Genomic DNA, 13,341 nt, shown 5'->3' with positions numbered 1-13,341 from the left:
TGCCCCGTGCTATCGTGGAGAATGCAGAACACACTCTGCACAGTGCAGTGATAGATCTTACTTGGGCTGCTTTAACTTTGTGAGTGTGTAGTGGTATGCACAAGAAGTGCTGCTTACAAATAAGCACACCAAGTGCAAAAACAGACAAGGTGCATTTACTTCCACACTGACCGCGCATAAGAACAGTGTCCAGAGAGCAAGTAGCCTCAGGTGGAAGCCCGCTGTTCTTCAGGCGAGACCCTTTCAAGGATTTCGAGTCAGGCCATCATTTGGGCGTGCCTTCCAGGCCTTTCAGCTACAGTCCCAAACACTGAACGCAGGGTCAGCAAAAAGAGCAAATGTGGTGGAGAGAAAATGTCCACCACGGCGCCATGCTACAACAGAAGGCACCAGTCTCTCGATCCGATTTTAGCACAAGGCTTCACCTCCATGCCGTTGTTAGCATCGATGGCTATGTGGACAACCTAATGAAAAAGAAGAGAAGAGAAAAAACGTCAAAATCGCCAACTCCTGGACCAACTGTTGCAAAATGAAGCTTGCAAATGCTATGGCAGTATGGCCCCTTAAAGCAGACACTACAAGTGCATACATAACTACATCCCATTTTTGTTTTTTAGTAACCGATTCTTTGGCTCTTTGTGGCTATGTTGACCCAAGTTCGGCAGAAAAGATGCACTTATTGCTGACAAAATGGGATTTCAAAATACGTTTTCCCACCACTTGGTTAAAACTTGTGACGTCAATGATGAAAAGGTCTCCAAATCACGAGCTCAAGGCAAATAGCAGTGTGGCCTAAATAGCCTCAGAGAGATCCGGGGAAAAATAAAAAAACAAAAGCTGATGTCACCAGAGTTTTTTTGTGAAAATGGCCGACTGTAGTGACACCTGTAGTGAAGCTTTCTTTTCAGTGAAAGTATCCTTTTTGTCATTACAATGAAATAATTATCACAGGCCAACTTCAATTTGTCTTCAGTTTCCCTTTTAGCATAATACCATAGTGAGAGAGGCATCAGTGTTGCACTGAGTTACATGCTCCAATGATGGCCCCCACTCCCAAGCCAAATGCGCCCTTGCTATGCAGGAAAAAAAGGCTTCAGGACCCACTGATCTCTATTATGTGAAAACTGCAAAACGGTGCTTCTGTTAAAAAAACATGACCGACTAACTTTTGAAACACAGTGCTTTCTCATGCGCTACAAGGTTCCAACTGCCACTGCCTTGTCTTCCTGACATCCCAGCAACAAAACTTCCAATAAACAAAGTCATCCTGCATGCCATCAAAATAGCTGCTGCAACCACAGTTCAACCAATTCAACTACATAGGCACAATGCTGTGCATGGAAATGGGCATCAAACAAAAAAAAAGTATTGATAACGAGCCTTGCTTGTTTCACCTTTTGGTTTTCATGGCATTCAATAGCTGTTTATATATAATGATGCTGTATACACACGGAAGGCATCTCGGAGAAGCTAACAGCAGCTGAACATGCAGGATGACAGCAGCATTGCCAATGCATCAGAAAAACTTGCAAACACGGTTAGGCATTCTAAAATCTTTTAAAACTTTCTAAAAGAAGTACTAAATGTTTCTAGGAAAGGTAAAGTGTATGCCAACAGCTTAGCACCACTGGAACATACCCAACCCTACGAAAGGCTGCACCTTCACGAGAACATCACAACCTGTTGTCACATGCTGCCTGAGGTAGAGATAGCGCAATTTCGTTTCTCATTGTACTGCAGTGTGCTCTGTTTGAGGCTTTAAGCTGGACAGGAGGTGAATGAAGAGAAGCTATGCCTACAGAGCAACCAGCACAAAAAAGGCCTTTGATAGCTAAACTCAAGTGCAGGCCGCAAAAGGAAAATGATGTGTGCATGGAAACTCCCTTCCCCCGTTTTATACAAGCAGACAGGACAACGCTGGCAAATCCATTTTTGGGGAAACAGAGCCACCCTGACACAGACATAAAAGAAACCAAGAATAAAGGTGAGGAACAGAAAGCAATGTAGGAAAAAGCTCAAAGGGTACTTCAGGTCCATTTGAAATCCTGCAAACATATTTGAAGTCGTAAACAAGACATCAGTCATCAATGCATCATCATCATCATCATCCTTACTACACCCACTGCAGGGCAAAGGCCTCTCCCATGTCTCTCCAATTAACCCTATCCTTTGCCAGCTGCATCCACCCTTTGCCTGCAAACTTCTTAATCTCATCCGCCCACCTAACTTTCTGCCGCCCCCTGCTACGCTTACTTTCTCTTGGAATCCACTCCGTTACCCTTAAGGACCAGCGGTTATCTTGCCTTCGCATTACATGCCCTGTCCAAGCCCATTTCTTTCTCTTGATTTCGATTAGGATGTCATTAACCCGTGTTTGTTCCCTCACCCACTCTGCCCGCTTCCGATCTCTTAACGTTACACCTATCGTTTTTCTTTCCATGGCTCGCTGCGTTGTCCTTAACTTAAGCTGAACTCTTTTCATTAGCCTCCACGTTTCTGCCCCGTAGGTGAGTACCGGTAAGATTATGCTGTTGTACACTTTCCTCTTGAGGGAAATTGGTAAACTGCCACTCATGATCTGCGAGAATTTGCCATATGCGCTCCACCCCATTCTTATCCTTCTAGTTATCTCCCTCTCATGATCCGGATCAGCTGTCACTACCTGCCCTAAGTAGACGTATTCCGTCACTATTTCTAGGCTCTCGCTGCCAATTGTAAATCAATGCATACCACCTACCAATTAGCTGCTTCAGTTTGTATTCTAGTCAAATTTTCCAGTATTAGTGTCATTACTAGCGCCACAAATTAGCATGTAAGAATAAGGCACCAACATACCGAGAGAGTGACACAGACAGCCATGAGAAATGACATGCAAACAAAAAGAAAAGAGGCATGCACCATGCAAAAAAGAAAGACAGAAAAAGAAAAAGGAGCAAGTCAGAAGCATGCTGCTGGGCACTCACGGCATGCAAGACAGCAAAGCCAAGGTGCATGTGGTAGGCCCAGAAAGGGCCTACTTCGCCTTAGGTCACTTCTGTGCACCAGTAACCTTCTGTACAGTTTTCCCTTGGCTGGCCTCCAGAGCTCGATTGACAACCTAATTGGCAAAGCAATCAGAGCAGCGGACAAGGCTTTGCCTCTACAAACAGATGAGTGGCGTACTGTGCCAATTTCAAAGCATCACATGGCCACAAGCAATGGCATTTGTTACCAAACAAAGAATGAACAGTAAGTATCCCTGTCAGACTGGTTAACATCATGCAACTATAACTGTGTGCACCTCATGTGGTAAAGTGCTGCTTAATATATAAACCAATAACACGGCGACAACTACAGCTAATATCCTTTGCACAAAATAGACGTTTATTCGCCTTGCAAAATATTAGTTTGCTTTGTCATTCCCTTTTGTCTGAAAAGCATGCAATTATGTGTGCATATTACTCTAAGCTCCACAGTGCCACAAGTTGATAAGACATAGTCATGTGGAACTGACGGTATTGACAACCGCTAAAAAGCACAAAAATGTCCATACTACACTCAGTGACACAAATATAACAACTCTAATCTGGAGAATCAGCACAGGCACTGCTGCACCTAAAAAGACACCATTAATAGGGTGACAGCTGTTAATATGATACCTGCCTCTGATCACAGTGCCCTTGAAAGATACATTGTCGTGTGATGCCAACAATATGTTGCTGCTGCATCTCAAGGACTGTGCACTGAATGGCAGCTGAGGTTCCCTGGCTAAGTCTACACCTGGCTGCTGGAAGCACCACACTTCAGTGCATGTCACTTGATGAAGAGATCTTGCATCTCCACGAGTAGCGTTAAGGAACACAGATCAAAATGGCACTTTAACTGAGAGAGGCAACAAAGACTGCTTACGCATGCTTTGGGCCAGTACAGCCTGACAGGCTTGACAACCAATGTTCCCATAGAGGTAATGTTCTTGGGAACTGCCCAACAAGGCCAATGCCTAACCTACAGTCTACTAGACAAAGTGAGCATGACAGCAAATGTTGTAGGGGGACTTGACATTAGACAAGCTGATTATTAATGAGCAAGCATGATGTTGCTCATTGGCAACGAAACTCAGTGTTGTTGACCGCAAAAGTGGTCACAATAAATCCCAGATGACGTCGCCGTGGTATCAAAGAGAAATAAAATTTCCAAAGGTGCAAGGAATTGAACCCAGGACTTTTACACTGTGAGACGAGCATGCAACCCATAGGCCACCAAATCCACCTTGCTTCTTGGTGAACAAAGGTGAACCTAGTATATCCAATGCATTACGTCTGTTTGCTAATGAGTAGGTGTGTCATTAAAAAGGATGAGGAACAAAAACAAAAATAAATAAAACAATGCTACTGCATTCAAAGCATGTGAGTAGTCTTTAGTGCCCTCCGTAATTTTTTTGAAGAGAAAGCTTCACTAGGCCCTACCTCATAAGGATTTCACGGTGCTTGTGGTTTTGACCTTCAAGTGAGCCAGAGGTCAAACCCCTTAAGACACAGTTCCTTTGTCCACCAATATATGTGAGACAGTTACTACGCCATTTCCTTTCCTCAAAACCGGTTCGGTGTCCCCCTATATATGTGAGACAGCTACTGCGCCATTTCATTTCTTCTAAACCAATTTTAGAAACAACCAATTAGGGCGCTCGGCTACTGATCTGGAGTTCCCGGAGTTCCTGGGCCGTGGCGGCTGCGTTTTTATGGAGGCACATGCTGATGTCAGTGCATGTTAAAGATCCCCAGGTGGTCAAAATTATTCAGGAACCCTCCACTACGGCACCACTTTGTTCCTTTCTTCTTTCACTCCCTCCTTTATCCCTTTCATTACAGTGAGGTGTCCAACAATATATGAGACAGATACTGCGCCACTTCCTTTCCCCAAAGACCAATTATTATTAAAAACAACCATTAAAAACAGCATTCATTGAGTGACCAACCACTCGCAATCAACCATTAATTTAACCGAGACCTGGCAGGGTGGGCGCGTTGCCTATCAAGTATGCAGAACGCACTCAACGTCATAGAAACCAAGCCACGTGTACTTGCCCGATGCACCCCAGCTTTCGCTTTCCAACCAGTTTCAGCAGTAGTTGAACTGCAGCTAATTTTTTGAACATGCACAACATGAGAACATGAGCCACTCTCAGTCAGAGTTGAATGTAACCCGTTACAAGCAGTTGATTACTTGTAATAAATTATATTTTCTACAAACTTTGTAATGCACTGAATACTCTTTGGAAGGGGTAACATTTTCAGTAATCCAGTTATTTTTTCAGTCATCGATTACTAGCAATGAATTACCTTATATTCGACAAACAAGTTTCAACCTCTGGTATAACTTTGAGAACCTGAGCTCGGAAAACACTTGTATGCGCAGAATATTCCTCCACGATAGGGAGACAACTGTTGTGCGGCGAAAAAGGCATGCTCTCAAAGATGTTTGCACACAACAGCCCGAGCAGCCTGCGAACTGCGGAACATGGGGCTAGTCTAATGACTAGCCCCATGTTCCGCAGTTCGCATTTTTTCACGACAGCACTACAGAAATGTCAAGTTTAGTGAGCTTGAGCTTCACCCCTCAGAGCGCAAACAATGAAGCATAGTGCTTTGCATAACAACGAGCTGGCGCGCAAGGTCCTCATATGTTACAACTCCTCCCTTCCCTTCAGCGCGCATACGGAGGGAGCCTTCAATGTCTCTGCCAATGTTTTCACAAGGAAACATGGAAAAAATATTGATAAAAACTTAGAAAAACAACTGCTGGTGAAAATTAACGGCATATGTATGAATTGCAGTGGGTAACAGATCAAAGAAGCTGTGCTGGCTCATTTCAGTCTGTGCATATTCCCCTTATGCTTATAAAAGTGGGAAGGAAAATAATGCAATAGAAATCGATGACTCTTTTGTAATTGCTCTTCTTGGATGTTGTAACTGACCACTGAAATCAGTTACACTGCATACAACTCTTCCTTCTCCCCTCCACCTCCTCAGATAAAGTAAATGCTGTTGTAATTGGTTACTACTTTTCTGTAACATGTACAAAACTGCTCTCGGTGTAATTTAGCAACAAGTCATTAACCACCATTTGTTAGCACACCAGAAAATAAACAGAAACTTTGCATTTAGAGTGGTGCTTCACCAAAACCGTTGGGTGCCCAGTGCCCTACCAAAATCACGGCCACGACATGAACTACATATTTTGACCAGCAATACCAGCTAACTTCCATTTTCAATCCAGGCGTCCTGCAAGGTAAGTCCTAAAGAAGTAAGTACCGTTGTCTGACGGGGTTGTGAGACACAGTGCTCGCCCCAACCAGCATTTCTTTCTCTCTTGCGCGTGGATGATCATTATGTGTTGTTGCCATTCTTTGTGCTTCATCATGATCAAGTGCGGCTGCCTAGCTTGGCACAGGCATGGCTTTGCTTTGCAATGAAACACCACAGCTGCCACATTTGTACACCATGCATGGTGGTGTAGATGTCCCATAAATATTTTTGAAGGCTATTTTATACTTTGATGCTTGGAACTACAGTGGGCATACTGAGAAGCAGAAAGCAATAGGTATAGCAGGAGGCAGTAGGTTAAGGGTGTATGTGCAGGAAAAAAAAATGCTGCTAGTTATCTAAGCAAAGCAGTATGAAATCCACGAGCGCATGCTGGCACACCAAAAAGTGAAACTACTCGAAAAATACCCTTTCCAGATAAATAATGCGTTTCCAACATGGCCCGTTCCTATTAAATTTCCAAGGATGGGTTTTTGCAGCACATACAATTCATGTAGAGTAACCAGCCCGACAGACATATGGAAAGCAAATAAGGGAGTTACACTCGTGTCGCAGGAGTATAACTGGTAGTATCAAATAAATAGCTTGAACTAACAGTATACTGACCAAATGGCCACCTAAGCATTGCTCTTAGTGGTGACTCCAACAAGCAAGCAAACAGTCAGTAGTCTATTTAGTCAAGAGAGCAGTACATTTTGAAAACACTTAAGAGGAAGCAGTTAGTACTCTTGGACGCTGGGAATTTTCTGCTAAAAGCTGAGAAATAAAAAGACAGCAGCACAGCCACTCAAAAGATAATCAACTTTGAAATGCGCCATGCTTTACGAAACTAAAAAAATATACTGTCAACAATAACACTTCAGCAAGAAGAACATCAACTCTGCTGGGTCATACAAAGGCCGGACAACTGCTTGCTAAAAAGTGTGACAGTATTGCACAAGTGTGTCCAGAACGATGTAAGTGATTTCAAAAGAGATTGCTACAGTCATAAAAAATAAACACATTGCTCTTTAACTTTTTAAGTTCGCCTTGAAAGCTGACTGTGCATACATGTGAAATCATTGGTGATAACAGAAGCACCATAAGTGCTTGCTGCAAGCTTATGAAACCTGTTGAAGACAATCTATTTTGCTGTGTAGCACAGGCCGAACCCTTTTGAGTTTGACTGCGATCGAGAACGTTGAAGGTACTCGGCTGTAAACTGAAACTGTACCATGAGACACTTCTGTAAAACCATTGGGCACCCAGTGCCCTACCAAAATCATGGCCACGACATGAACTACATATTTTGACCAGCAATACCAGCTAACTTCCATTTTCAATCCAGGTGTCCTGCAAGGTTAGGCCTAAAGAAGCAAGTGCCACTGTCTGATGGGGTTGTGAGACACAGTACTTGCTCCAACCAGCATTTCGTTCAATCTCTCACTACTTTTCAAAGCTTCAGCTATGCCAATGTGGGTTTTGTTGCCATCACTGAACACAAAACAGTACAGAACAGCATTGCTGTATGGGTGAAGAGAAAAGCACTGTCACTGAATGCTCTTCAAAAATAAAAAATATGCACCGCATTTTACAGCCAAGAACAGCAAGATAGAGTAAACCATTAAAATCTAATGTAGAGACATTACAAGACAAAAGCTCCTGGCATTATACTTTCTTTATCTACATTGTTGACAGTGCCCCCATATGTGCACATAACTTGTTTGGTTTTGGTTACAGCTGGGGGGTAATGTGCTACAAATAGCAGATGCTTATACAGCAGAATCTTGACAGTATAAATCCCAGGGGGTCGAGAAAAATGTTTGTATCATGCAAAACGAGCAAAATCCTTATGCGGAAGCACGGGAAATGCACTCATGCAGATCGTTCACGGCTGACGGGATTTATTTACAGCTACGCATCATTGCTCAATGCTCGCAGTGCGTACTGTGTGACTGGCATTTCTGTGTCAGCTGTGTGTGCTTAGTACTTCAAGGTGCAGTCGCTTCAGCAAAGTTTTGCATCTCATTCTCCCTTGATGAAAAATCTATCTGCGAGGGACTAAAATCTGCATTGTGCAGTAAAGCCCACTGTTGCCCTTTTTTTGTGCTAAAGCATTCGCCTCCCAACGCTGCTAAGATCCCCAACGCTGCTAAGCCCCCACAGGTTTTCTAATGGGTACAACATTCTGTCTGGCCTGGTACTTGGCCATTCTGGAGCAAAATGGTTGGAAAAGGGCCTTTGGTCAACCTCATCCCTCCCTTGATGGAAACCAAAATCAGCCTTGTGCGGTAAAGCCTGTTAAAGTCTGCTAAAGCCATTCCTTTTGCCCAAGCATTGCCGGGCTTGCAAAACGTGTCGGCCATGTCTGAATAGGATTAAAATTCTAGGCAAAAGCTGAGATACCATCGTGCGGGAACTGATGCAGGTGTACTTTTATAAAGAAAAGAGTGCACGACTGCATCAGCTACAATTCAGCTCTGCATTACAAGAGTGAGGTGGCATTCCTAAACAAGACTATAAGATACTGCCTCATTGTCTTTGAAGTGTTACCTATCATCTTGCTGCGCATGCTCATTTTATATCTTTTTTTCCTTCAAATATGTACTTGCAAACTTCCAATAAAATCAGTTGACAGTGTTGCACTCGTCCTGTGTCCTGTCTTGTGCATGTTTTTTTTTTTTTTCAATACTTTACCACGTCTGAAGAATTACACCAACTAGCCTGGCAAAATGCCGGACTCAACCTTGGCAGGATCCTCATAAAAATATATAAAAATTCCCCTCACTGGATCATTCTTATCTGGAGAGATTATATTCCAGAGACTTTTGTTGAATATATGTACATCCCCCACCAGAAACTGCTCACAATGGAAATAATAAGCATTCTTCACTTGAGAGGCACAGAAAGACAAGTGTACCAATGTACCAATGGTGTACTAATGTGTACCGGCAATGCCACGAGGAAAGGTAGTATCTCGAAATGATCACAGCAGTATCGACATATGGTGCATTCAAGGCAGCTCTATGCTTGTAGCCTTCAAAGTGGACATGAACGCAAATTTTACTCACCTCTGTGAAGTCAGGAAAGGCACCCTTTTCAAGCTTGGAATATACCTTGACACCATTGATCTCCACTTCAAAGGACGCTGCAACAAGGATGCATCACAGTTAGTGCACTCTTAGACAATTCCAGAATTCTAGAGCTTGTAATAGAGCTGGTATACATTCATAATGTTCAATGCAAGGTGATGGCACTAAAAGCGGCTAAGTTAAATATGCACGCTCAATTGAAAGCTTCTTAACAGTAACGCAACAGTATAACCACAGATAAAAAGAGGTTGACAATAAACCTTTGTCTAACAGAACTCCATGCACACATGCCTGCATAGCAGCCTGAAATGATACCACGAGTATTGATGTCGTCTTGGCAGTACAATGCAGGTACAGGTGCTCACAGATGTTTTCGGACCACAGAATCCACTAAAAAGATGTATTTCTTCATTGCTCTGCGGTATGGCCAGGTATTAAGCGCTGCATTGTGCATGTCACACAGGGAAGTGGAAAATACAGCCTTCAGCTCTTGGCTGCTTTCTTAGGCAACCCTGGAAAATATGCATTTTTGTAATTTTCGTGTTCCAAAAACTTTTGTGGACACCTGTAAATGCAAATGTGCCCAAAATTTGTTTTCCTCTTGTTCCCTACATGCTACTTCTATGCTGATCTCTCCTTTTTAATGCCCCTTGTGTACACTGATAGAAGACAAACAGAAAGCAAGAAACAACTGTCAGCTTTGTAATAGAGCGGCTCTGTGAAAAACAAACCAAGTTTAACTTGGGAAGGAAACAGTACACAATTCCCCAACATTTTCCCTTCAACATAGACAATTTGAAGCTTGCTGTACGACCAATACACCAGCGTGCATAAAACAAAAATTTGCCATGGCAAAAGCAACTGAGGACAGAGGGTAGATGAGACCAACGTTTGAAGCTCAGTAGCTTTCATACGAGACAATGGCAACATGAAATAAACACAGGCAGCACCAGTTTCCCAGCCTCGCACGTTTACAAGAATTAATGTTAGTTTTCTTGATGCTGCACAAACCTCATAAAAAAATTCCAGCTGCTAGTGAAAGGACATGGCCCGCACAGGGGACTGGGAGGTGCAAGCCATTTGAACTGCACTGGAAAGTAGCTTTGCACTCTCATCTGGTGAGGGTAATCAAAATATCAGCAGCCAGTTTAGCCACATACGTACATGTACGCCCCACGCTGCCAGTTACGGTGGCATTTGGCAATGTGGCGAGGATTTGCCGTTTCAACTCCTCAAACCTGGGGGCGTACCCTCATCCACCGCTGGAAAAGAAATGAGGAAATAGCCATTAAATTAAAAGCTGTGCATACATAAAGGAAAAATATACAAGTACCGGTGAAAAATTATGCTGATGACAAGGGTTCTAGAAAGTAAACAATGAAACCTAATTGTAAACCCGCTGGAACCAAGCAGAATGTCAACTGGTATATAAGGGTGCTTTACTGCTATGAGCCACATATGGACTTCATGTAAACACTGCACAAATATTACGGTCACCTTGCCAGAGCTTAAAACTTAAAGCTAATTTCATAGGCATGTCACAAACCATGTGCAAAAGTGTTTACAATATCTTATTCCAATCTATTCCAAAGCCTTGTATAGGAATGAGAAAACGTAAAATGACATGGTTGAACAGGCTAGTTCTAACAAATATTTCTTTTGAATACATTTCAGATGAAGATAAATTCACCTTCCCTTAGAATATGTAATAAGATGCCTGGACACAGTATTTAGCAGTGTGACTGATTAACGTTTCACAGAGTACACGCAACCGTCACTGCGAATGCTCATGTGACTTATGAGAAACAAGCTGTTATGCTCTTGCACCTTCACAAGGCAACACTCACCCACCACAGTGACTACAGCCGACAGGCCACTTCACATCAGTTTGCAGGTTTGTTCCTAGCTGTGGCAGGTTTTTTTGATAATGTGCAGAAATGCGTACGCACTAAGATTTCGGTGCATACGCCCCTACTGCTTTGACCAAATAGCGCAGGCTGAAAGTATACACCAAAAGTAATAATCCCTGAATATGACCCCAGTACACGTAAATCAGATTAGTAAAGACATAGAAAAGGGTAGCTATAGCGACCAAATTTTGATGCCGTATTGCTTTGGTGCATAAAAACCTTCCCCATCATTTGCTGCCACTTTTCTACAGTAAGAAGAGGTATTACAAATGAAAAATAATGGGTCTGAAAGCACGTAAGCACAGATGTGAGAACAGAGAGCTGCTTGCGGGGGCCAAAAATTCTCGCACAGCAACTTTAAGTGAAACCTGAATTTTCACAAGGCATGACACAGAGTGCAGTACCTTACCAAATGAAAAGATGAAAAGTGTCCAGCCATGTGACAGCATTTCTGATAGTGTGTTACATCAGACACAATGAATACTGTGTGTTTTCTTGCATACATTGTGGCAGAGCATGGCCTGGAACATTTCTGCAGATTTGTCATATGAGCGGCAGCAGTAATGAGAGTGTCACTGATGTCATGATCTGCAATTTACAAGCATTCACATCTTGAACGTGGTGTCTGCTTGCCCGCAGATCTCTTTCCCGGCATTTGGTTCCACTGTCTTGACTAAATAGTGCAGGCTGAAATTATGCACCCAAAGCAATGTCCCTGAATATGACCCCAATAAACCATAAAGACATAAAAAACAGAAGACAACCACCAAATTTTGGTATTCTGGGCCATGAATCCACATGGATGGGAGACATAGGTTCATCTGCCGCCGCACTCTACCGCTGGTGTTCGACTGCTGAACCGAAAGATGCGGGTTGGATCCCGGCCACGGCGGTCTCGTTTCGATAGAGGCAAAATTCTAGAGGCCCGTGTGCTGTAAGTGCATGTTTAAGAATCTTAGGTGGCTGAAATTACCTGGAGCCCTCCACTACGGTGTCCTTCACAGCCCGAGTCACTTTGGGAGTTAAACCCCATAACAAACCAAATCAAACCAAACCAAGGTTCACCTTGTAAGCTGTGTGCTAAAGCCCCATCCCATCTGTTCAACTGAGCAGCACTGCTCTTGCCATGTGGTCTGTAGACTTTATGCTGACACCTCCATTTACAGTTTCCCTTCAAGGCAGACAGCCATGAAGGATGTGTTTTGTTTGTTCTCTCAATACTAGCATGCCACTTCATCAATACCTCAAAAAATTTCAGATGTTAGCCCCAATTCCAGTGACAAACACTCAAAATGTGCACAGAATGAAACCACATATTCTGCAAGCCAGGACATTAAAATCCAATAAAAAAAAAGCCAATCAATAGCCAACACTGCTTTACCACGAACACAAAAACTTGCATTATTTTTTTACTGCAGCTTTCAGATAAGTGTTCTAAATCCAATGAACCCCTTCATTTATATGAGCTAGAGAGTGCTCTAACCAATATTTCAGACCTCACAGGCTATATTCATTATAGCAGGCCACCCCGCTGTGTAATGCGTAGCTTCCTCTACGGTAGAGCCACATTTTCTACCCCTTATGAGAAGTGCAGTCAAATTTGAAGTAATGCAGGACTAGAAATCAATGCACGACTAGAAGTGCGCAGCAAAATATTTTCAACGCAGTACCGGTCCTTGTCCAGGGGAGTCCATGACTAAGAAAACGAGAACATCTCTATTCTCAGGCTATTAGAGGCGTTGAAAACATGCCCAGCATTAAGCAGGGTGGCAGCATTTCTTTTATCCTGCTCTCCTAGGTTCTGCAGAAATCTAGCAACGTGAGCCTGCTCAGGGGATTCGATAAGAGAATGAGGGCAACTGTACCCTCAGCTATCAGAGGAGTTGGAAACATGCCAGCACATAGAACAGCAACAAGAATAGTGCCAAGAAATGAACACGAAAAGAAACATAACAAATACGACGTCTTTTTTCCTTATCCTCGTCTTTTAGGGCACCTGTTTTCCTCAAGCGGCATAGTGAATAGCCGGAAGTTAGAAAACAAAAGCTGAACCACGAC

At 43.1% G+C, this 13,341-nt stretch overlaps 1 protein-coding gene across 1 annotated transcript; it reads right to left on the bottom strand.

The window, feature by feature from the left end:
- Positions 1-133: 133 nt before the first annotated feature.
- LOC144095220 (migration and invasion enhancer 1) lies at positions 134-12,797 on the bottom strand. Its single transcript, XM_077629006.1, has 5 exons — positions 12,785-12,797; positions 10,538-10,624; positions 9,353-9,429; positions 2,964-3,097; positions 134-464 (listed from the first exon to the last, which is right to left on the bottom strand). Exons 1-4 carry the CDS (start codon positions 12,795-12,797, stop codon positions 3,029-3,031), a joined length of 246 nt encoding a protein of 81 aa, XP_077485132.1. The 3' UTR covers positions 134-464; positions 2,964-3,028.
- Positions 12,798-13,341: the final 544 nt, after the last annotated feature.

This window comes from Amblyomma americanum, chromosome 6, assembly GCF_052857255.1.
Source record: "Amblyomma americanum isolate KBUSLIRL-KWMA chromosome 6, ASM5285725v1, whole genome shotgun sequence".
In the NCBI taxonomy this organism is placed as follows: domain Eukaryota; kingdom Metazoa; phylum Arthropoda; class Arachnida; order Ixodida; family Ixodidae; genus Amblyomma; species Amblyomma americanum.
This window is presented reverse-complemented; position numbering and strand designations above follow the sequence as displayed.

Coding starts and splice junctions, on each gene's coding strand:
- LOC144095220 (XM_077629006.1), bottom strand. Junction 9,430..10,537: donor TGGCAGCGTGGGGCGTACAT/GTACGTATGTGG, acceptor TCCTTGTTGCAG/CGTCCTTTGAAGTGGAGATC. Junction 3,098..9,352: donor CCTTTCCTGACTTCACAGAG/GTGAGTAAAATT, acceptor TTTGCCAATTAG/GTTGTCAATCGAGCTCTGGA.